Source organism: Dendroctonus ponderosae, unplaced genomic scaffold, assembly GCF_020466585.1.
Source record: "Dendroctonus ponderosae isolate FM_Combo_2020 unplaced genomic scaffold, Dpon_F_20191213v2 Dpon_F_20191213_3, whole genome shotgun sequence".
NCBI classification, from domain to species: domain Eukaryota; kingdom Metazoa; phylum Arthropoda; class Insecta; order Coleoptera; family Curculionidae; genus Dendroctonus; species Dendroctonus ponderosae.
In genome coordinates, this window is record NW_026018508.1 from 15,830,140 (window position 1) to 15,855,071 (window position 24,932).

A 24,932-nucleotide genomic window follows, 5' to 3' on the forward strand; every position below is an offset into this window, starting at 1 on the left:
CAAACAACAACCATTCAAATGCAAAACATTGATTGACCATCTACCTGATTTGACCGTGACAATGTCCACATAAAGGAACCCTGGAACCTGGCAACGCCGCAGCATTGACCAATCCCCGGCCCCGTTTGGGGGTGGCGGTCACTCCGCCCGCTTGCCGACCAGCACCAGCACCTACATCGGGATTAGGAACATTGGGTTTGGTGACGTTTTCACTGGATGGTTGCACACAAGCACTGGGCGCAGCTACATGCTTGATGGGCGCTAAAGAACCGGGCGCAAACACTTTTCGAATGGGAGGAGCGGGAGCCGATTGGGGAGGCTGAACTTGAGCTTGGGCGCTCAATCGTTGCGAGGCCTGATGCAAAGTCGCCTGGGTATCCAGTCTGGAACTCTCCTTCGACACGTGATGGGGATTGGTTATGTGGAAGGACTGGCTGTTTGGAGGATCCACAACTGGGGCGTTCACCCGGGCAAACGGGTGTTTGGTGGTGGTTGTGATCGACTTTTCGATCTGCAGGTTGTTCTCTTTGTGGCTGTGCTCGTACTCCTCTGTGACCACTTTGCGCCTCTGAACATGCGTCATCCCATCGGCAGAAACCTCAGTGGTTTGACTCTGGGTTTTATTGGAGGCGGAAAGCTGCTCCTCATGGCTCTTTTGGTGAATGCTGGTTTTAGCCACCACACCGCCCTGTTCTTTGGTGTTGGTTTCGAATCGCTCCCCATCCTGTTGCACTTGCAACAGCTGCTGCACCTGCTGCACATTGCCAGTCCTCACCCCAAATTCCCCGTCGGCTGGATATGCCACATTTTGGCTCACATGGCCGTTTCTCTGGGAAATCTCCACTCCGTGTTGCTGCTCTACCAAGTCGCGCTTGCTCTTGTACTCCGGGAGGTAGGACTGTAGGCTTTCCTTCGCCTGCCTAATGCGTGAGTCCTGCGGAGTGGGCAGTGGTTTAGAGGAGTGCAGCGGATTAGGAGGGGGGCCTTCAGCGGGCGACTTGCTGCGCTCCTGCATGCCTCCCGGGAAAGGAGAAGGGCTGCGGCTGCGCACCGCCTCTTTACCTGGGTGGGGGCTAGGGGATCGCGATATTTCCGGATGCGCCGGGTCGAAAACGTTGGTTTCCAAGGCAGACTGGAAGTGGGGCACCAGATTGTCCTGGTAGTAGGGAAGCAGGGGCGGGGCCTTGCTGATCATACTAGGTGTAATTGATCGGGGGCGTGGAGAAATCCCTCTCGAAGAACTGTCCAAACCCGCATTAAACTGAGCGGCTGGCGCGCTCTGGTGGTCACCACTCCCTTCACTAGGCTCAATGGTGATAATGGGCTTGGTTGCCGCCTGCCTCCTTTGCTCCTCAATTCGTTCCTCTGCCCGCCTCTTTCGCTCCATAAGAATCAAATCTGCCTCGGCGGTTGCCTGCAAGTCCTTCTGGTATCCAGGCAAGGACTGTGGCTTGTGAAGCATCGCGTTCACCTGCGCCGGCTTCACCTGGATCACCTCTTCTGCCTGCCTCTGGATGGTCTCCTTCCGCTGAACCACTTGCTCCACGTGCTTGCTCTTCTGATCCCTCTTTTCCTGGATGATGGTCTCGCGTCTGATGCAAGCAGGCTTTTCCTCTACAGTGGCAATGTACGAAATGGGCGTTTGAGGCTTGGGCGGAGGCGTGGGCACTGGGGGAGTGGTGGAGACTTCAACGGAAAACTGAGAGTGATCAGTTTTGTTCTTGAACGAGCAGGTGAAACCTTGGAAGATCGGAGCGAAGCTCGTGGCTGATTCGTGCGCAACTTCCTGAGCCACCACCTGATGAGTAACCTGAGCCGGCTGGATGGTCTCCTTTTCCACAACCATCCGCTCAGAGGCCGCGGAACTTTCCTGAATACTAGATTGAATCCTTTCCTCTAACACAGCCGGGGCGTAGTAGCTGGGCGGCTTGGGCTCTTGCGCATTCATCCGAAAGGAGGCTGGGAGCTCTTCGGGCTTCACATGTTTCTCCAGCTGCGCCTTCTTGGGTTGAGGGCTACTCTCCTGCTCCCCTATAAGAGGCGTGTAGGGCCGCTCAGGAGCAGTGGTGAGCGCCGTGCGCATATCCAGCCGCTCATTTGCCTTCGGCAGCTCATCCAGTAGCTGATCCAGAGGGTCTTTGGGTTTCTTTTTCACTGGAGGTAGTGGCGTCTTTTCGCCTCCTCCAACTGGTGTAAAGGGCCGATCGGGGGCGATTTCCAGGGCCTTCACAAAGGGGCTGTAGGGTTTTGGTATTGGGCCCCGTTTCTTTTCCTCCTTTTTCTCCGCCTCATCTACCTTGGCGGGGATGATTGGGTGCTCGGGAGGAAAGTAGGGCTCGGTTTCCTCTGGCAGAGGCACTGGATCCAAATTGGAGTGTGGTAAAGGTGTAAAAGGCTGAGCGGGAGCAATGGATAGGGCCGAAGCCATGGGACTTGCAGAAGTCCTGGAGGGGATTCTGCAGAAAGTGTCTGAGTCTGGGGCTGTGGTGCGCACAGCCTGAGTTAGGGAGGACTCCCATTTTTGAGGGACAGCGTTTTCCACTTTGGGCTGGAGCTGGCTTTCCACAGTATTCGGCTGATACTCCGTGGGTCTTTTGAGGTCGCAAAACTCCTTGTTCTGGCAACAATCGGAGGAAGCAAAGTGGGGAGTAGCTTTTAGCGCAGTCTCGATCATCTTCTGAGTGTCAAGCGTTTCGGACAAAATCTCCACACATTCGGCCGCACTTCTGCGCCCAGTAAACGACATTTCCTCTGAGTAGAACGACATGGTCTCATCCAGATTGTCTTCGGCAAAATAGTCACTCTCGAACTGAGTTTTCCGCTTATCGGCGAGTTTCTTCTCAAGTTCAGCCTCCACTCTGGAAGGCGGCGGATAAAAGAGCGGGCAAGCGGTTGCAAGCTCTGAGTCTTGCGGTGGCGGCCAAATTATATTGGTGGTGCGACCTTATTTAGCAAACAGCACACGCCAACGGGGTTAGACAAAGGTGAAACAATAAAGGCGAAAAAGAAGAGAAAAAACGGTTAGCGAAATGTTATAAAATAGTATAACTCTATGCTGGCGACTTCTTTTCTCGGATGTCGGTCTTAAGACTAAGTGAAGGTAGAAGCGAAAATGTTAAATTTTTGGTTGATTGTAAGCGACTTCCGGAAAAAGCAGTTTTACTCTGATACTAAGGAAAACGGCCGAGGTTTGGAACAGAAAGACCAATCTGTAATAGAAAAGAAACATTCACATTGGGCCTGGAAAGAGCAGGATTTTGCTATACTATTTTAGAACTCTGAAAACTTTCCTTTGTCGCTATGACTGGACTTGAAGTGGTTTCAGCAGGGATTAATTGAGGGTCTAGAGAGTTTTACAATCAAATTTCTCTCCCTCGAATTATTTGGAAAATACCAACTTGGTCGGAAATCTGCCTGTATTTTTTTACTTTCACTCCGCTCGAAAAAACATTAAACTTTTTGGAGTTACGAATTAAAATTCATAATTTTTCAAAGTTTACTAATTTGTTGCTTTCCCCAATTACTTTTGTTTTAACTCCCATTTGTCCACTCCATTATCAAAAACATTTTTGGCGAAGGAAAAGTTTCAAAGCAATGAAAAAAACCAAAAATGAAAAAATAAATAAACATGAAGCCGAGTAATGAGGAAAAGTGCTGCGGCATGACATTGGTACCTCTAAACAGTGCACCCGCAGAGTTCAATGCCGGAGCTCGTCCTACGAAAGTACAACAAGAGTACAGTACGACTAAAGACATTTACAGGGAGAACATGGAAAAACAAACATCAGAGAGGAATCAGCAGAAAATTTCCCGCACTTTACATTAATGATTAACTTAATAGTAATGCCTGCCTAACGCTTACCAGAGGGTGCTGGACTGTAGGGGCTCTTGGAATGACCAATGGGAGGAGACAAGGGCGCCTTGTTGAAGTTGCTGGCAGGCGATAAGGGGGCGCCCCTATTCAAAGCGCCTCCAGGTGAAAGAGGCGCGCTGACGCTCGAGAAGGGCTTGGGGCCTCCAAAGGTCGAGGGCTGCGAATTGAGGCCATTCATGAAATTCCGCAGGAAAGTTAAAAGAAGCACCTAAACATCTACTCACCTTGTTAATAAATTTGCTAAACGATACAGGCGCAGACGGGTTATAGAGAGAACTGTTACTAGATGATTTAGGATTAGAATCGTGAGTTTGGTTTGGTGTTTGAGGCGCGACATCACCAACAACCGATCCTAAATCCGGTCGCTCTTGGGGCGGCTGAAAGAGTTAAGGGTAAGTTCGGGTGCAGCATGCAAGACGACAACCAGTGCATGGAGGTTACAAGTGTTAAACTAGTCGCTAGATGAACCATCAGAACATCAAGCTGGGCGAACTGAACTTACCGGATAGGATGGGGCAAAGCTAGGGGTTTTGGGCGAAAGTGGCGATGGGGATGGCAACGAATGACCAGACAAAGCCGAAGAGATTGCGCTCACTGGGGCTTTCACGCCTCTGAAACAACGCACATGTATTAGCCTGCAAAGGAGCCAATTTGGATAACCTACGCAGGAATAATTGGAACAGCTGCAGGATTGTTGATGGCAATCGCAGCAGACTTTGCGTGAATGTCGCAGTAGAGCTTGTTGTTGATGTTGTAGTAGCTGTAAAAGATTGGGTGGTTTGCGGCGCAAAAACGGTTTCCTCTTGGCTTACCCGACGTTCTTCAAAGAAGATCCGCAAGTGGCACACTTGAAGCACTCGACGTGAAGATTCTTGTCTTTGATGCGCACAAAGACGCCTCTGGAATGGGGAAGAATTAGTGACGGAAAAGTTGCTGTTGAATGAAAACATATAACGAATAATTTGGTTCCTGGAGGAGATCGAGAAACTCGAAAAAGAATGTTGGAAATTGTGCAAGAAGCGATTTTTGATTGCGGTATTTTGGAACTAGATAACTTCTGATTGGAGCAAGCGATTTAATTTCTGTTTAAAGCCCTGTTTAGTTCAACTTTTTTTCTCCAACTGAGTGTTTTTGCAAAAATTAATAGGTTCAGCTAAAGTTTCTACAGTTGCGAGTTAAACAAATCGGCGTTTTTCTGGATTTCCACCGCACAGTGATAAAGTCTGGCCCCAAATCTCAAAAGGGTTATTGAATTTTTCACCTATCCCTTCTATTTACAGGGTGGACCAAAAAAAACTTTTCGGTCTTTCACAGTTCAATTTGGTCTTTGACAGTTCAACAGTTCTAATATTTTCCTTCTTGGACGAATTTTCAAAATCTAGCACTTATGTTGAAGCCAAAACTTCATACTTGACTTCAGGAAAAATTTGGTATAAAGGGTTGCATTAAAAGTGTCAGTAAATCTGAATATCTGGCGGACTTTTTATTAAACTTGAGTTTGCTTTGCTTGCTTGAGACCAAAAAGTTATATTGTTTTGAATCACCCTGTAAAAACAAGATAGGAAAAATGCGAAAACCATTCCGAGATATGAGTTTCATTTTTATGGCTTTGTGTGTTGAAATCACAAAAAAAGAAAGAAAAATTTTTTTTTTCAAAAAAAAATACTAGATTTTCATATAGTTCGCATTGTTTCATTCTCCACCGTGTAGACACTTTATTTGAGTCGCTTCAAAGAGAACTGAAATCTCCCGAACCAATCAGAACCTAACCAGTTTCAAAATTAGGGCAAACTTGTCCGTGTAACATTTTTTTTGTTCAGCCATAATTTCCAAAAAACTTTTTTTACTTGCCAGATCGTTGTCCTACGAAAAAATTGAAAGAGAGCGTTTTTCTTCCAAATTGAACGAATAATCGGAAACTGAGTTTTAATTTGCAGAAAAACAGTGGCTTGCTGGTTGTTTCCTCAAAAAATCCACCTACGCCACTGGTAAAACTGAAAATATAATTCTGTATTGAATTGGCAAAAAACGCCAAAAGAATTTCGTTCACATTTCGTCCGCTGTTTGCCGGAAGTAAATAAATTTCGAGTGTGAAATTCGAAATGTGAAATTTGCCTTCAAAATATCCATCACAACAAATGTTTTGCAAAAAAATTCTTTGGCCGTCATCCATATGAGCAAACGGTTAAGTTTTAAGAGACTTACTAGTGCTTTTATCAGACACCCTGTACACTTTGTATCTTTTGTCTATGTTTAACCGTTTAGACGCAGTCAAACTACTGCATCGTAACGGACACTCTGTACAGAAAAATCGTCAATTTTTCGAGCATCCTCCGCATGAATTCCAGCTACTTCTTTAATAAAATATATTTTTATGGAAAAAGAGTCAAGTTAAATTAATAAACGCTTATCTTTGAAACACTCACTCCCCAGCACTAAGAGCTTTCGCAAAGAACAGACATTCACATAAGACAGACTACTGAAACATGCACGAACATGCGAAAAATAGGTCAACTACAGAAGAACGATCATGCTCTGACCTACAGAAGAAAAAGTAAAAAAAAAGTGTACAAAACCAGACGAGAAACATTGATCCAACACGAGTGTTGGACTTACATAATGACCCTTTCGCAATCAGTGCAAATTGTCGCGCTCTCAGAAACGGGCTCTTGTTGCGAAACCAGGCGCTCAGAAGCCACTTGCGACGGACTCTTTGCTGAGCCGATAGCGTGACTGTGAGTAGCGTAGTATTCGGACCGCGTTACTGAAGCAGAAGAAAAAACTAGTTTCCATCAAACTTCCCTCACTGAACTCTCGTTAACCCTTCTGAGGCGGTTCGGTTGCTGGCGTTGATCTGAGCGAGCTGAAACTGGTACTTACACGATCAGCCGCTCGCAATCGGCGCAAACATTTTGGCCGGGCGGCAACTGGGGGTTGGATGGGGCTGCTTTAGTTTGGGGCGCCTCCACATGCCTCAATCCTGCCATTCCTCTATTGGGGGCTGTTAGTATTCCTGAATCTGGCTCTAAGCAGTCATTAGATATTAAACCAATCGAAAGATTCATATTGGTTCCCTGTACCAAACTAGTGTGGTTTTTTGTGTTTTTTTTGGGCTTTTAGGCTGCAGTGGAAAACAATTTTATGCAGACGTTTAGCTAGCACGAAGCTTCAGAAGTGTGTTCGATTTAGGTGACGCAGACGAATTTTTTCAGCGTTCAAAAAATCATATTTTTGAGTCGGACTGAAATTGAACTTTCAAATTTTAACAGGAACAAGCAGGTATATTTGCGCAACAATTGAGTACAACAGATTTAAGAATGCTACTTTAGAGGAAGGAAAATTGGAGCTCAAAGTGTGCAGGAAAGCGCGCAAAATGCACAGGAATAGATTAAAATTGTTGAAAATTCATAACAACTCCAGATAGTCTAGACATTTTAGCGCAATTTTCTGCAAAGCATTCTCTATAGATTCAGCAAATTTGGATTAAATAGAGGTTGAGCTGATTTTTTGCGAAAGGTTCAAATCGCGACTTCAACTTCGCGCTTTAATGGATTTGTTTCGTGGCTATAAAAAATCGCACTTTTGCACCGGATTTAAACAGAAAATTGAGCTTTTAGCCCAAAAGAGAGCGCGTTTCAACCCGTCAGCCCATTCGAAGAAAATTTCCCAAAAATGCATACTTTTTTGTGAAAAATGAGCCCTTGCGCGCAAGTTGTCAGACATGGGCAATTTTTGTTAATGCGTAACCATTGAAAATAGAGCCTCCAAGTTTTGCCTCAATTTTGCTCAAAGTCCTGTTTATAACTACACTAAATATGGGTTGAGATGATTTTTTTGAAAAAAAATCAAAATTTTCCTCAAAATTGGCGCTTTACACGCAATTTGGTTTGAAGTTCAAAAAAATTCTTATTTTTGCATTCAGTTAGGAATATGGGTTCAACAGTTGAGTATAAATTACTTTCTTTACAGAAAAAATCGCTATTTTAGCTTAAAGCAAGCAAAATTATAACGAAAACTGTACAGGAAAGCGCTCAAGTTGCACAAGAATGGATAAAAAAAAATGGCAAAATCCGTAACGACCCAAGATAGAGCCTACAAATTTTAGCTCAATTTGCTCAAAGCCTCTATAAATTTAGCAAATTTGGCTTAAATAGAAGTTGAGCTAATTTTTTGAGAAAGGTTCCATTCCAGACTTTAATTTGCATAATTGCATTTTTGCACCGGATTGAAACAAAAAATTGAACTTTTGACCCAAAATAGAACTAATTTCGACCTATCAGTTCATAAGGAACGAATTTCAATAGAATAAAAATGTATATTTTGCTGGAAAATGAACGGTAGCGCGCAAGTAGATTTTGGTCAAAAAATTAAAATACGTAATTTTTCAGAAAACAGCCTCGAAAATTTTCCTTAATTTGACACAAAGTACTCTATTTACTATTTATTGAATTACACTTAATATGGGTGAAATACAGCTGACTTTTTGAGAACATTTCAAAATATCCCTTAAATTTGGGAGCTTTCGGCGCAATTTCGATTGTAGTTTTCAATAATTCACATTTTTGCTTTGAGATGAAATTGCACGTTCAAAGTCTGGCTTAATTTGGTTCAAACTTCTCTTTATAGTCAGAGCAAATTTCTCTCAAATAGAGCCTGGGCTGCATTTTTGAGAAAGCTTCAAATTGTGCGTTAACTTTAGCGAATTCCGAGCTGATAGACGAACCAACCGGTTTTTCCAAAAAAAATCGCCTCATTCGGAAAATTGAAAATTAGAACGCGACGTTGTTGCGTAAAACGTGTGCATGAAACTGGCTTTCGACACGCCCAATAAATTGGACTCTTTTATTCGATTCCATAGCTTCATTATTCGATTTTTGGAAGCTCAAAGTTGAGGCAAAATATTGCTTGCAAAGTGCTTCAGGAATTTGGAGATGCAGCAAATTTGTCTTCAAAAGTGTCTTAAATTGGGCGCTTTTGAACCTCCCAAGATACGATCTACTCGTGCGTGCAAAACATCAGGAACGACTTTTTTTCCACCACGACCTAAACACCCAAAAAAGTCCCCAGCTTCTTTCTTGATTTCATTGGCAAATAAAATTTTTCCACATAAACCCAGCTAAATATAAAACCCCAAACTAACGACACTTAGGCGCATTAATTACCTGGTTCATTTGATGGAGCATCATTTTCAGCTTCCTTGAGCATGCGATAAACCGCGCTGTTGGTAGCATCGTAGTCTTTTTCGTTTTTCTTGAAGTTAACACTGAAAAATTACACATTTTCAGCAAGTCAAACCGCAAAAAATCCTGCTTTAGACCGGAGCCACTCACTTCATTTTGCTCTTCAGCCCAAAAGGTTTGCTTGAAGTGAATTTGAATGTTTACGAAAAAATGCATGTTCCACAGCTTTAAAATACATTAGAACTGGGTATTTATAGCCTATTGGCAAGCGAGCTGGCGCAACGATGGGATTTGGCGTTTAGTTCCTGTTTACGATATATTTTTGGGAAATAACGCGTAAACCATCACTCATTATCTACTGTAAAACAGTTTCAAGCAAATAAATAGCTCGCGGTTTTAGGTTCCAAAGCATAACGGGCGTGGAGCGAGTTCTTTCGAAAAAGCAAACTCCTCTCAAAAACTGGTTTGGGTGTCCAGCTCTAAATAAAAAAAATCCCCCAGTTCCGTCCCAGTCAATGAGGCTAATTAACCCAGCAGGAAAGGCTTAATTAAAAACCCCACTGAAACAAACAAACCGACTTGGCAAAGTGTTAAATTGGCGGTCAGAGGCAGCAAAACAATATAAGGTGTCATCACTGGCCAGCGCCCAACAAATCCTGGCGTTAACCGCCGGTTAAATCATAAATTGCTCCCAAAAAGCCACTAGTTTTATTAATAGTTGCTCACACAAAGTCTTGAGTTTAAGGGCAAATCGGGCGGAAAATGTAAATGCTTACCCTAAAGCTCCGGTGGATAAAACTTCACTCTGCGCCGAAATAGTCTCAGCAATCGCGTCTTCGGAGTAGAGCTTCAAGGGGCTGTTGTACTGTTTGTTTACCAGTTTAGGGGGCGCTCCGTTTACAGCACCATTTACCTGCAACAATAAAACACATTTTTAATATTTCCATAAAGTTAAAAAGTTTATGTGGTCCTTCGAGCCGGATGGAGTTAAGCTGAAGGAATATGCAGCAAATTTCAAGTTACTCATCTTGATGGTAAAAAATCGTTTAAAATAGAAAGTTCTTTATAAGAACTGCAAAGAGAGTGAGTATGGCGCATTGAACTTGGTTGAAATGTTGGGAAACTTTGAAAAGGGGAAAATATTGGGGATCGGTTTGTTGTGGTCCTCAGAAAAACTTCTGAGTCAATTACCCTCTGGCAAGGGTAATTGACTCAGAAGTTTTTCTGAGGACCACAACAAACCGATCCCCAATATTTTCCCCTTTTCAAAGTTTCCCAACATTTCAGTCAAGACTTCGGTGGAAAGCTTTGGGTCACCCTGTATACCCATCGTTAGCTATAAAGTGTACATTTCGAAGGTTTTTCCAATTAAATCGACTTATTATAATTAATAAACAGAACATCGCCTGAAATGTAAAACAAATCAAAGTCCAGCAATGCACTTGGCTTTGGGTTTGTGCAGCAAATTTTCCATCCGTCCATTGCGACTATTTCGAGTCCTTGTCATGATTAATAAAAAAATGCCTCAAATGGTCGATTAATTGTTGCAATTTTATCAATTAAAGCCAGCCTGGCCTACATATTAATAATACTGCTCCGAAAGAGATCAAGTCCAAGTTGTTGATTTTGATTTATTTGTTAACTTCGCGACCGATCCAATTGGAATTTGTTATTGAATTACTGCCAAAAACTGCTGCTCCGAAACAATAAACACCATTTTATTAATGTGGGCTGTGTGGCGCAACTCGCACTTGTTTTATGCAATTGTTTCAATTTGGGTTAGTTTGGATTAGGTTTGGATGGTGCAAGAACTGGCGATTTTCCTAAATTGCTGCAAACATTTCTAGGAGGAAATTGACCTTTTTGCCTATTTCAACCGCATTCAGTGCTAGAATTTGTTCACGGTTTTTTGCCCTGAAGATGTTGCTGGCAAAGCGCCAAATTGTACGATTTTCTGAAAAAAAAAACACATTTTTGCCTTTATCTCATAGTCGTTGGGTTGGGAACATGATTTTTTCCCAATTGCTACAGACTTTGAAAGCAATATGTTCACTGAACATATTAGTGTTTCCAAAACTGGAATAATGACTTCATAAAACTCAATTTTTTGAAAACGTCGCGCTCTAAGTTCCAGTTTTTTGAAGAGGATTTTTTTTAATCCAGTTTATTGGGATGTTAGCCCGAGATAGAGCCCATATTGGAGCGAAATTTAATTGCTCAATTTCAATTCAAAGTTCGGCAAAACGTGCATGTGAGAGCTCATTTTTGCGCTGAATTTAAGACACAATTTGGAGCTTTCTCAAAAATTCAGCCCACTATCAATTTAAGCCAAATTTGCAGTGATTATAAAGATAATTTTGCGCTACCAAGAGGCAAAACTTGGAGGATTGGCCTTCGGTTGTTGCGGATTTTTTCAATGTATACGGCAATCTCTATACAGTTAGTGCACTTTTCTGAACACTTTGCGCTCTACCGTTTATTTTATAAAGGCAAAGAAGCGTTCGTGAGTCAATTTAATGGAACATGTGGGCCAAGATTCTCGCTAGTTTAAGGCAAAATTTTAAAGCTCAATTTGATTGCAATGCGAAAATGCTATTTTTTTAAATCCGCAGAACAAATTCAGGAAATCGTTAAATTTAAGGCACATTTTGAACTTTTTTCTAAGGTTAAATCCACCTCCTATTTAACCCAAATATGGAGCATTTGCACACATTACTTCGCTCTAAATTGCGCCAAAAGTTAGAGTTAGAAGAATTTTTTTTTGGCAACTCCTGTTCAATTTGCGCTCTAAGAAGCATTTACCAATAACGAGGCTGCATTTATATAAGAATTCATATGAGAATCACTTTTAGTGCAGTGTGAGGCTTTATTCGTTCTATTTTGGCCAAATATTTTTTGCTGAATTTCAACCCGATGAAAAAATATAATTTTGAACTTTCCTCAAAAATTCACCTTAACATCTATTTAACCCAAACCTTCTGCATATATTAGGACTTTGCAAAATTTACTTAAAACTTAGAAGATCAATCTTCAGTCGTTATAAATTTTTGTAATTTTTTTGTAAATTTCTGTACAACTTGTGATATTTCTGTACGCTTTGTGCCCTAACACTTTGCTTTGTATAATCAACAATCTGCTGCTTCTAGAACGAGCACTTTGAGCAAATTTTACTCAACATTTAAAGCCCCATTTCCGACTGTTAATATTTTTCGTTTTTTTTTTGTCAAATCCTCTACAACTTGAGCTCTTTCCATTCTTTTTGCGCTCTGATATTTATATTCTAAGACCAAAGTGGCATTTTTGAACAACATCAATCAACGTTTGTGCCAAAAACTATTTGAACATCGGAGAACAAATTCAAAAAAACGCTAAATTGAAGGCAACTTTTCTGCTCAACTATTTAACCCAAATTTGCTGTTTATATAAAGAGGACTTTACGTAAAATTGCGCGAAAACTTCGAGGATCTCTTTTTGTTACAAAAGGCGTATTTTGTTCTCAATTTCCGTGCAATTTTCGCTCTCAGTTGCATTTTCCGGCAACAAGGCTGTAGTTTGATGAAATCATATTTTAGTGCTCTTAGGACGAAAACTCGCTCTTTTTACGTTAAAATTGAATGACTTGATAGTCACTTTTAAGCCAATGCAAAATGTGATTTTTTTCAGCTACAAAACAAGTCAGTAAAACACACAACAACACAAAAGTTCATTCCAACACCTATTTAAGCCAAAGTTATCATATTTATTAAGAAGATTTTGTAGGAAATTAGACCGAATTTTGTGGGCTCTTTCTCTACTTATTACGAATTTAATTTGCAATTTTTGCTCAACTTTTGAGTCAAGAATCCTTCTAGAATAGGCGAAAACTTCAACGCTCAATTTCAACTGAAGCAAAACTGTACGAGTTCCAAATCGCCAGAAAAAAATCAGTCAAACGCCAAATTCAAGCCGAAAATTTAGCACAAAAAATCTATTTGTTCGCTGCTTTTATAAGATGGGGTTTTTGCAAAAATAATTTTGAAAATGTTTGCTAGAAAGAAAGGTTCAAAGTTTTCTCTGTTTACAGGCAGTTTATTATATAATTCGTTGCTTTAAATGGTGGTGAAACTATATAAAACATATGAGACATAAAAATGACTTTGTCTTTACTCTTAAACGTGGTGGCGTCAAGCCCTCAACAGTCGACAACTTTGACTCCCGATTGAGCCTCAAAATCCAGATAGACTGGAAAGATTGCTGCGGATTTTGCACAAGTGAACTCAAGTCAAAATATAAAATCAGCTTTTTCTACTGGAGGGAATTTGCTAAACCAAAATCTCCAGCTCAAGAGCCAGGATTTCAACAAGGAAAAGTGGACGTTAAGAGGAAAAGGGCACAAAAACGGACAACTTACTTGTGGACTAAACGGCTTAGCAGCCAAATTATGTCCGGTTCCAATAGCGCCAATGTTCTCACCCTTTTGTGCGGCCAGCGAAGTCTTCGTCACCGGACTCACGTTGTTGATGGACGGCGATGGCTTTGAGTACGTTCCCGTTGGGATAACTGACGGCTTCCACGTTGAGCCGCCTCTAAAATAGAATTATTGTCCGTATTTATACTATGGAATCGGTCCATCGGGCAATCGACCAATTATGAAGATCAAGGCCGTCATCTCGAACTTTTCACTTCGGAATACCAACAGTTGAGGCCAATTAATAGGTGCCTACCTTTGAATCACCATCTCGAAGCTGGATCCGGCTCTTACTATGACGTCCTGGGCTTCTTTGTGCAGTAGATTGTAGACGTCGACGTTGTTGATTTTGATGACGGCATCGCCAGCTATCAAGCCAGCTCTTTCAGCTGGAGAACCACCATTTACCTACCGATTTTAAGGGGGGATTTCAAAAAAAAATTACCAGAAAGGATTGGACGATGCATGCAAAGTGGCTCATTTTCGTCTAAAGGAGCGTGTTTTTTACTGATTTTTATATCAAGATTTGAGAAGTTATGAAAGGTCTAGAAAGGCTTTTATGTCTGCAATGTAAAAATGTTCCTCTGCGCGTATCCACGGGCCATTTGAGTGAGCGTCTTTTATAATCTCTAAAAGTTCCATTGCGAGGTCGAAAAATTTGGCAACTTTAAAAATTGGGGAGAAAAGAACCGGGTTGAATTTAGAAGTTTTAAAAATCGCGTCACTTTAAGTCGATCAGGTGGAATCCCGAACGCAATCGGTGGAAACATTGAGAGTTTCACAACCTTCTCTCCAAAACTAGAGAAGAATGTTCTCATAAACCATTAAAACGAAGCTTCACTTCAAAAGTTTGTGAGCTAGTTGCTGCGCCGAGTAAACCATTTCTGAAGATGCAAGCCACTGGTGCTTGCGAAACGTCAGCGAGAAAAAGTCTGACCTTTCCCACACGCAGTTTTCAATAAAAAAAGTCGCTGAATCTTAAACGCATTTAGACTTTACTACCGGGACCATCCTTCACTCTATCTGCAGCAGATAACCGCTTGAGTTTTCAGGTCTTTTATACCGGCGTGGAAAACAACGTCTCCCCAACGTTTCGCAGGCACAAAAGGCCTGCATCTTCAGTAATAGTTGCTGCGCCAGCCAACCCATCTGCTTCCACCCTCTCAAATCAATCCCCATTTCGCCATCTATTTTATTAATCAGCAAATTCAACTTCTACTGCATTTGGGTACGCAGCCGCCGCTTCTCTTCCAGTTGCCTCCTCAGTGCCAACAACTCCGGACTGTCGAAAGGCTTCGGCTGGTTCACCACTGAACGTTTTGGCTGCATTGTGCGGCTTTCTTCGATCAGTTTCTTCACGTTCTCCACCATAATCTGATGGGCCCTTTTCTTCTGCAGGATGGCCTGCCTCTTCTCCTCCAACTCCTGCTTCATGTTCATCTTGGTGATGGCGAGGCGCTCTTGCAACTCGGCAATGGACATTTCGCATAGCAGGCCCAGATTGGGAGTTTCCGTCGGATCGAACTCCTTAATGTTGCATCGCACCTGCTGGATGGCTTTGATGTCGGCTATTAATTCGATCTTGCGCGCCAGTTCTTTGTTTTTTTCAACCAGCGCTTGTTCGAGAAGCTGCTTGGTTTCAGTCTGTTGCGCCCTGACGCTCTCCTGCCGTTTTTCCAGTAGTTTCTTCTCACTTTCTTTGGCGTTTTGCTTGATTGCTTGGGACTTTTCAACTAGCGCACGGACTTTCTGCTCTTCCGCTTCGCGCCACTGCTCCAGAGCTCGGAGAAGGGCTTCCTTGTCTTCTTTGAACTTCCATTTCTTCTCCTTAATGGCCTCGGCTAGCCTGGCTTTAGCCAGGAGGGCTTCTTCGTGCGACAGCAGCCCCTTTAGGTGGTTCCTCTCAATGGCCTCCAGCTGCTTCTGAGCGTTTTCTTGCTTCAGTTGCTCCTCCAGCTGCTCAACCGCCTCGGTATTGCAACCTCCCTTAATCAGCTCCTCCAGTTTCCTCATCTCCTCCTCCTGCACCTTCACAACCCTTGAGGCCTCCCGAAGGGTTGTAGTTAAGTTGCCCCTAATTGCCACATCCTTAAAAGCTGGAGGACTGCTGGACTTGAAAAGATTGCTGTGGGAACTGATGGGTTGGCTGATGGTCGCCTTAGGATTGGCCAGTCTGGCCGGCACCTGCGATGCCTCCTGCAGCAACTGTTGGGCTTTCCTCCTATTTTCCTGCTGGCACTTGAGGAGTTTGTTCGTAGTAGATTTGCATCTACTCCAAGTGGAGTCTGGCACTTTGGACGCCTTGAACCGCCAGCGTATTGCTGGTGTATTGGCAGGAGCATGCGGATGCTTCCTGTAGAGGTCTTTGAGAAACTGGAACCCCTTGGGTTTGGTCGGAGGAGGCGATATGATCTGATGGTGCCTAAAAAACTCCCTGCCCAGCTGGATGATGGTGGGCAATTTATTGAGGAACGGATCAACGATCTTCTCCAACACGTAGGCATCTTCGAAATACTTGCAGGCGGTTTGGCAGATGAACAAATGCTCATTGGAAGCCGCCAAGCCTGCGATCAAATCACACAAGTAGAAGCTATTGATTTTGACACAAAACTCGAAGATTTCTTCCAGATTCCCTTCGCCCAGCTGGAAGAGGAGCAGATAGAGGATCACCTGAACATTGCAGGAGTTTGCCAAGGGGTTGTTAACAAAATGCGCAGAAAGCTCTTCAAGGAGCCGCTGATGTTTGGCCAGTTCCAGGAACATCAGCGCTTCTGAGTCGGATAATCGAGCATCTTCAATAAACTCAGAGGGAGCCAAATGGTGGTTTGGTTTGTATCGTTTGTATAGCTGGAACAGGGTTTTTAGGGTTTTTCGGTTCAAATCCATTTGGCAGAATGATGTTTATTGACGTTTGGAGGGGTTGAAAGTACCAGTTGAGATGGACATATTTTGAAATATAATGGTGCGTTCAGACCTAACGAGTCGAACCCGAGCCTGAGCCGCGGCAAAAGTTCTTTGATGTTTCGTCAAAACACCGATAGACCATCGATTTTCTAGTAACTATGATAATACACAGAGTGATTAATTTAAATTTAGATACTTGAAAGTTTTGAATGTTTTTGAAGAAATTGTAAACCCAAAACAACTAATCATGAGATTTTTTATTACTTTGACTATGTTTCTGATGCGGTTGTTACGTCACATTTTGTTAAGTTCTATTATTTTTTTATTATTGGCTTCTCCTGAGGCAACTTTTTTTTGTTAGAAATAGATAAAAAGCGCATAAAACCGGTATTTTTAGCTTTAGAAACTGGTTTTATCTGAAAAACTAAGTAATTAACACGCCGTTTTCACGCGTGGTTGTAAGCACAAATGTACACAAACCGCTGTCATATTTATTTACAATTAATGACAGTGACATTAGGGCAGAATTAACAACTGATAAAGTGCAAAAATGTCACCAACCGTAATAAGCTGAAATTTTTCAATCAAGTCAACATGCGGTTTTTACTTAGTTCGACTATGTTCCTGTAGCGTTTATTAGCAAATATTTGCAATATAATCCATAACATGCTCATTTGCAACTAGACTATCGGAATCATGCCTAATAAGTTAAATAATGACTAAAGTATGACGTAGCTCATGAGTGTCGCAGTTTTATCGAAGAAAGCTATTGCATTTCCGATGAAATCATCGGGGTTTTGAATATTTCTTCTATATCAGTTGTGTGCCATCAAAAAGCTGTTAATTCTGTTTGTAAATTAAAACATTTTCATTCCATACGGCTACAAATCAAATAAGAAAACTCGCTGTTGCGTAAATAATAACAAGAACTTAGATAATGATGAGAATCGCATGATTATAGATGATTTTCCTCATTATTTTTTTCTGGCCTTGACTACTGATTTTTACCCATGCAATTTGATTAATTGAAGTAAACTTCCGTGTTATGGAATTTAAATGCCGCAATAAGTTTCCAAGCTTTTTAGCGCAAATTTTGTTCACTTGTTTCTAGGCCTTTTGAGTGCGGTAAAAACAACTCGATTAACCAAAGCCAAAACATCGCAATTTCGGCAATTACAAACAGCAGCAGTTGTTTATTTGAAAAAAAATCACTTATTCGAGTGAACATTGACCAGATATGGCGTTAACTACTGACCTTATGTTTTACGACTCTTCAACGGATCATCGTTGACTTTGATCTCGTTTGCCCGCCAATGATACTAAACAGTTTCCGTTTATGGGCCATGATGGTGATTAAATTGTGTTTTACCTTCTTGGCGGTTTTAGTTCTTATTCTTGCAGACATTGACATAATAATTAAGAATCTAATTATCAAGAGTTGCGGTCAAGTTTCAACGTGCGTCTGAAAACGGTTGGCGATACTACTAACCGAAACGTTGTGATGAAAACAATGGAAGTCCGAATAAGGCCATTCGGCCCCTACGGGGTCTAGCCTTTTTAAACAAAGAAAAGAGGCGGATTTTTATTAATAATTATTTAAGAAGTTTTTTTTACACTTGCAAATTTTCTTTTGGTAAAGTGTATTTGTGATTTATTCAAATACCGGTAATAATGAGGCGAGGAGAAATGCAGCCATGACCAAGAAACAATTGGTACCACGGCCCACTTTTTTCTGCTGATGAGATTTTGGTAAGCTGATCAATAAATCACAGTTGCTTTGGCTTTCGATCGAGCCAACGTTCTTTTTTCACGCAACCTAATAGAAACGAATCAAGCGGTGACAAATCCGGAGTATTTGCCGGCTTTGTACCCACCCTTGCTTTCTAAATCGACAATGGATTGTGTTATGCTGTTAATTTCAAGATTCAAAAAGTGGTTGGTTCTTTCAAAGCATTTGATACAAAAACTGTCCATTTTTTCTCATTTTTTATGAGCAAATATGCCTGAAAATTAGCCATTCTGTTTATGTGTCTGATTCGGCGAAAAAGTAAAAGATCTGCCCTCGGTTAGTCATTTTTCGTTGTGTATTTAGATAACTAAAATGCATGACAAATATGTTTCACTAAGCTCATATCGGCGATAAAGCAGTTGAAATGGTAATTGGAGAATTAAAGCCATTTATTTTCTGTAAAGATAAGCCGACCAAAGTGCACTTATATGGACTTATTTCGCTAACTTCGCCACCAAGTCGACGCAATGCTGAAAAGAGGAACAATTACATTTACATACATACAGCATGACCAAATAAAGCCGCTGATTTGAGACTTGCAGATGAGAAATATCAAGAAACTTGATTAAAATCTCCCAAAAGTTATAGAAGTTTACAAAGTGAAGACCAGCGAACCTTGAGCAAGGGAACAAGGAATGGAATGTTACAAATTTATAACAATCAAGTGAAAAAATCAAACAAACCAAGAAAAACTGCTGAACTTCACAATAAATAATATTCTAACATGCGAGTCTCACAACGTAACGCTTGGCGCTTCTAGCGGAAAAATGCAAATTGGCACGATTAAAAACGATCCACTTTCAGTAATTTGAAGGCAAATTTTTCCATTTTTCGCCACATACGCAGAAAACGCAGTTTGAACTGGCGATTTTTGCAAAGGTTTTCGCCTTTCGCGGTTTCTTAGATAACCAAATCAGCAAGTGCATTCCGCGATGCCAACGGCCTTCTCAAGGTAATGCACTCGAAAAATAAAGGTCGAAACAGTCCAAGGAGGACGTTTTTCTTTGTCGCGACCAAATGGTTCTGTCAACCCAGCTTTTATAGCAAGCGCAAACTTTTACGAATGTGAGGATTTCGAAAAATTAAATCAGATCAGAGAAAAAGAGCCAGAACCAATGGAGTGTTTTGGTCAATTGTGGATTTTATTGGTTCAATTAAAAAGTTTGAAGGTTCTTGAATATTGTTTAAACAAAATCAGTATCGTTTCAGGCGAATTTTTGTTTTTTATTAAATAGTTTCTCACCCAGTTTGGCTAATACCAAAAAATTTGTGCTTGGGAATTTTTTTGATCGAGAAATGCATATTTCGTACGACTTAGCTTGAAGTGCCTAGCAGGCGCCAGCTGCAATAGGTTATACGTTTAAAACATCAGACCCTTTTTAGACTGAACTAAACGCAAAAAAACTCCTAAACTCGTCGATTTAACATATAAAAACTTGAAAAAAATCGCAAAGGTTTACGGTGTTGGTTAGCTAAAGAAATTTCCTTGACTTAAACCCGCAAGCAACGCCGCTGATTTTCAAGCCTTTTAATTTTTTTAATTCAAAGCATCATACTTAGTTGCGTGAATAGGTTATGAAGCTGTTTTGCACCGATGGTTTTTATGGTCTGGCGCGTTTTCCCTTCGCCTTATTAACCCAGAAGAAAAGCTAATCGCCTTCTTGGAAGTTATCGTTTTCCTTCACTTGCCTCGGCCAATTAGAGCAGTTTAAAGCAGCAAAATAATTTAATTTTCCCAAAGAGCCGAAGCAGCAACTTTCCTGTGGTTGTGTAGGGTATTGGAATAATCTGCCATTGATTAGAGTGCAGCCTATGTAGAGTCGAGAGACTAAGCGCCATCTGCTGATGAGTCGAGGGCCCAGGCAGGCTTAAACCTGATCAAACCACCTGAGATATGCCGATGATAGGATCATTATAGCGCAGGGTGGAAGTGGTACAAAATTCCAGCAAATCTAGGATCAAGTTTTTCAAAAAAGAAGCAGACAGAGCGGCGATTGCAAAGGGCTGGACGCCCTTTGCAGCAAGCAGCCCGAGTAATTGGGAATATTGATGAAAAGGCAGGGATTTTCGCTGAAAGATCGAGTTTCAAACTGAACGGACGTCTAAAATTAGCTTTTATATGTCAGGATGAAGCAGTATTTAAAAATTCGCGATAGCGCTGAGGGTTTTGATACATCTAAAAATAATATTTTCTAATTTTACACCACGGGATAATTATGTAATGCAATATTTTAGTCGTTTCGACGCAATCCAGAGGTATTCGCTTTCGTCCACGTTCGACCATAAACAAATTTGTTTGCTTCGTTTTTGCGCCCGCTATTTTTAAAAGCGTTGGTGCGCTCCTGGCTGGGGCCCGATTGGAGCCAATCGGGTTGCACTGAAACCAAGCAAGCAACCAATCAGGTACTCACTTTCTGGATGACCAAAGGGGTGCCAAAGTCCTTCCCGCCCTGCAATCGGAACCCCCAATTGGGCGAATCGCCTTTAGTTAATCGCACCGTCGACATGGAAGCCATTGGATGATGCACTTTATGTTGTTCCGTTCGGGGTTGTTTGTTCTCTCGGATTCGGTACCGACGCACAGCTTTGGCACAAACTTTCCGAAATTCTTTACGAGACGGAGTAAAGAGTAAAATGATGTTGTTCCGTTTGAAAAGTGAGTCGGCGCCCGGTTGCAAAGCGTCTCTTAACGAACCGAGCGTCCGAGTGGGGGCATCCGAACCGCGTGTGTATTAATAGAGTATCGAATAAATAAATTTGGTATTTCGGAATAGTCTGATTGCGAATTTGCGGCTAAGGTTCCGAAATGTGGGTCGTATGAGATGAATCATGCATTCATACTTTGATTCAACCGAAACGGACCCCCGTAATCCATCACTCGCATGCTACTCGCATCCGGCTCTACAGGCCAAAGGACTTTTACCTCCGTCCAAAGCATAGAAGAGGCTTCGGAAGCGCTCACCAGTCGTTTTCGACATTTGGTTCCTAATTGAAAATCCTGCAGTTCTGAAGAAAAAATCAGAAGTGTCGATGGCGCGGCGATTGCTTGGCACAAGTGAGTTTTTTCAGCTTTTAAGGAGTCATGGAAAATAATTTATTCCGAACGTTTCGCAAGTAGGAGTGGCTTGCATCTTCAGAGTCAGTAAACCCACATGTGACACACCCCTGATGATGCAATTCACTCGTGCTTGCAAAACATCGGGAACATTTTTTTTTTACGGCAACTTAAAAGCCCGAAAAACTTACCAGTTCAATATTTTGCAAAACGTTTTCAAACACACCAAATTTTTCGAAAAACGTTTTAAAAACCGAACATCACGGCAAATAGAATTGGTTTTGTGACATACTCGGATTTTACAAAAATCAAAGTTTGGGGCTCTAAAGATAAACCGGGCCATTAAACGTGTCTTACGCAGTTTACTGTTTCAGCAAATTCCGAATATCTCCCAACCTGATTGGAATTTCCAAAATTTTCTAACGTAATTATCTTCTGCATTAAATTGCGCAAATTTTCCGTTACTGAAGCTAGTCTGTATTGGTTACCGATTCTGAGTTTGCAGTTCTTGAAATAGACGATAAATGAAACTTCTTTTTGGGTATTTCGCCTAAAAAATTTTTGTCTTTAAAAAAGACAGAATTTCCTCACGTCTTTTACTACAGACTGATAAATAGGAGCACTATTTATCAATATGTAATAAAAGACGTGAGGAAATTCTGTCTTTTTTAAAGACAAAAATTTTTTTGGCGAAATACCCAAAAAGAAGTTTGTAAGGGAAGATGTACAAAGTATCTTCAACAATGGGCCAGTTGACCAATTCCATACAGAATAAAACAACGTTTTAAATATTTTTAAGTTCCGGGTACTTTTGGAGATGTGTGAAATTTTGTATTGGTGCTGTCAGTGCCATTGCATGTACAAAGTGAGTGAACTTCGGGCGCTGATATTTCGATATTCACTAGAGACATCAAGTAACTTTAGTTATGAAAAATTTGGGCAATTTCAAGCAGAACAAACTGAGATTATAATATTTGAAAAATTCGGGACTCTTTCGGGGTCACGTAAAAATTAGCTTTGCTTGTGCCGCCGCCATTGCATGTACAAGGTGAGGCAATTTCGATCACTGATATCTCAGAAATCGACAAACGATGCAAAGTAATTTTGCATACAAGAAATTTGCGTAATTTCATGTCGAACAAACCGAAGGTACACAATTTTTCTAGTTCACAGTACTTTCGCAGATATCTGAAATTTCCCATAGCTATTGCCATTGCGATTGCATGTTTAAAGTGGGTCAATTTCCAGCACTGATATCTTCAAACAGAAAAGATATAAACACTATCTTTGAAAATAGAAGGCTTTCAAAACTACAAGCTAAATAAAATGACGTTTTAACATTTTTAAAATCCGTAGCGCTTTTGGAGATATGTGAAATTTAACATTGGTGCTGCCAGTGCCATTGCATGTGCAAAGTGAATGAAGTTCGAGCGCTCATATTTCGGAATCAGTTAGAAATATAGAGTAGCTTTGATTATGAAAAATTTGCGCAAATTCAAGCAGAATAAGCTGAGATTTAGAAAGTTTGAAAATGTGGAGGACTTTAGGAGATATGCGAAATTTGCACTTGCAAGTGCCACCGCCATTGCATGTACAAAGAGAGTGAATTTCGAGCGCTGATGTTTGGGAACCGATTACAAATATAAAGTAGCTTTAATTATGATAAATTTGCGCAATTTAAAGATGAACAAAGTGAGATTGATAAATTTGGGAAATTTGGATGGCTTTAGGAAATACGCTAAATTTTCCATTTCTAGCGCTACTGTCATTGCATGTACAGGGTGAGGCAATTTCGAACACTGATATCTCAGAATCGATAAGAGATACGAAGGAACTTCGACCACAAAAAATTGCCTCAGTTTCATCTGGAATAAACTCGCAATATCAAACTTCGGCAGTTCTGGATGATTGCTGAGAAATGCAAAATTTGCTATTGTTGTTGCCAGTAATTCCAATGCGCCCGGTGGATTACTTTCAAAGGTTGATAACTCTAAACCAAAAAGCCATACAAAGCATTGAGAAATTTGCGCAATTTTATGCACTATCAGCTAAAGTTATAAAACTTTCCAAAATCGCAGTTTTTTGGGAGTTATTGGTAATTTACCATAGCTATTGCCATTACCAATGCGTGCACAAGATGGGTCAACTTTGAGGGCAAATACCTCAGAACTGATCAGATAGCCAAAGTAGTTTTAGGGTTGCGGAATTTGCGCAATTTCATCCGGAATAAAACGAGAGCGAAATGTTTTGAACAGTCGAAGCATTTCCGGAGATATGTGAAGTTAATCATAGGTGCATATGTGTATGGAAATTATGCGTCTTAATCGCACGTTGTTAGCCTTTGGATTAAGCAAACAAATTCATTTTTTGCCAATTTTTAAGAACCAGTTACTCAATTAATAAATTGGGGTTTTCTTTTTCAATAAATTCTTGCAAAGAAAGTGAAAATGTCTGAAGGACTAACGAACTAAGACTACAAACAACGAGAGAGAAGATTAAGAAATTAGAAAACTGAAACTAACTCTTTGATCCTCGTCGTATTCAAACTTTTGAATCTCAAATTCAACATTGAGCGCATTGCAAGCAGAACCCAAATCGACGCAAAACTACTCCTTATCTACAAATCTTCAAATGGTCAATAAATAGTATGGAAGCATGAATAAACAGTGAAAACATTAAAAAAGTTTACTTTTTTACGTACCAGAGAAGTATTGAAATTGGTGCCCACTTTGCTCAAACGACCAAAAACTGAAAATCACACCTTTTCCAAAAACCATAGTAAAGCAACTGTTTCCCATTGAGCAAAGGGGTAAAAAACAAGTCTATTTGAAGCTGCTGAAATACCCGATAGAAACCCAAAACAAATAAAAGGAAAAATGTAAACATGATACTCTTATGCAGCATTATTTATTCTCCTAAACAGACAATAGTATAAATATATACTCTCAATAATATATATAATAACAAAAACAAAACTTTGCTTATCAACATCGTAAGCAATTAACAATAAAAATAAAATATCGATATGTATGAAATCTAACAGCGAAAAAACTGCAATTTGCCGTTTTATTCAAACTGAGAATTTCGTCAATCCCGAAACACTCTTCAATTTCGGGGAATGAGCGCCGAAGCGTAAATCCAAAACTGTTTTATTGTCGGGTCTTATTGTAGCAAAAAGGCGAATATTTTGCCAAACATCTTGCAACACTAAGCTGCTTAATATCTTTAAAATGGTAAATTATTTAACTTTCCACACTCCACTAGTTGGCACATTTGTCCTATCACATTTAATTTTAATCACAACTATACCGAGCATGGACAACATTAAAATCAGGTCTGTAGTAGGTAGATGCTGATTTTCCTCTTTTTGTGTTTTCGAGAATACCTCCAGATAACTAATCCTAAGTGACTAAGAGTTTCCTTATCAATGAGCAAAACCTAACTTAAACAGCAACAATCTGCACAATAAAAAGAGTAAACTCGCCGAAAAATGACGATTTGTCTAGAGTAGATAAATACAAATGTAATACTTAATAGTAAATATTTGAATATTTTGTGTATATTGTATAATACTTATTATTGTCACTATCACGAAAGTGCCTTTCAGCCCACTTTTCCCAGAAATTCTTTGATAGAACCAAGCGGAATAAATGCCGCTGTAGAAACTTAAACTCAATTAGAAA

The 24,932-nt window shown here is 40.8% G+C and overlaps 1 protein-coding gene across 10 annotated transcripts in view; it reads right to left on the reverse strand.

Moving 5' to 3' along the window:
- Positions 1-20,917, reverse strand: part of LOC109538633 (PDZ and LIM domain protein Zasp) — a 24,597-nt gene extending 3,680 nt beyond the window's left edge. The window contains exons 1-13 of one of the 10 annotated variants that reach the window (XM_019905962.2): positions 20,606-20,911; positions 13,758-13,909; positions 13,445-13,619; positions 9,831-9,967; positions 9,037-9,137; positions 6,491-6,638; positions 4,687-4,773; positions 4,539-4,634; positions 4,377-4,485; positions 4,099-4,251; positions 3,863-4,031; positions 3,675-3,716; positions 45-171 (exon numbers count right to left, since the gene is read on the reverse strand). In XM_019905962.2, coding sequence (XP_019761521.2) covers positions 45-171; positions 3,675-3,716; positions 3,863-4,031; positions 4,099-4,251; positions 4,377-4,485; positions 4,539-4,634; positions 4,687-4,773; positions 6,491-6,638; positions 9,037-9,137; positions 9,831-9,967; positions 13,445-13,619; positions 13,758-13,909; positions 20,606-20,710 — 1,601 coding nt within the window. In that variant the 5' untranslated portion in view covers positions 20,711-20,911. Of the gene's footprint in view, positions 1-44; positions 2,944-3,674; positions 3,717-3,862; positions 4,032-4,098; positions 4,252-4,376; positions 4,486-4,538; positions 4,635-4,686; positions 4,774-6,490; positions 6,639-6,754; positions 6,900-9,036; positions 9,138-9,204; positions 9,387-9,830; positions 9,968-13,444; positions 13,620-13,757; positions 13,910-20,605 lie in introns of those variants that run through there. The other 9 variants (XM_019905955.2, XM_019905956.2, XM_019905963.2 and 6 more) reach the window with 9 other exon arrangements.
- Between the last annotated feature and the right edge of the window lie 4,015 nt (positions 20,918-24,932).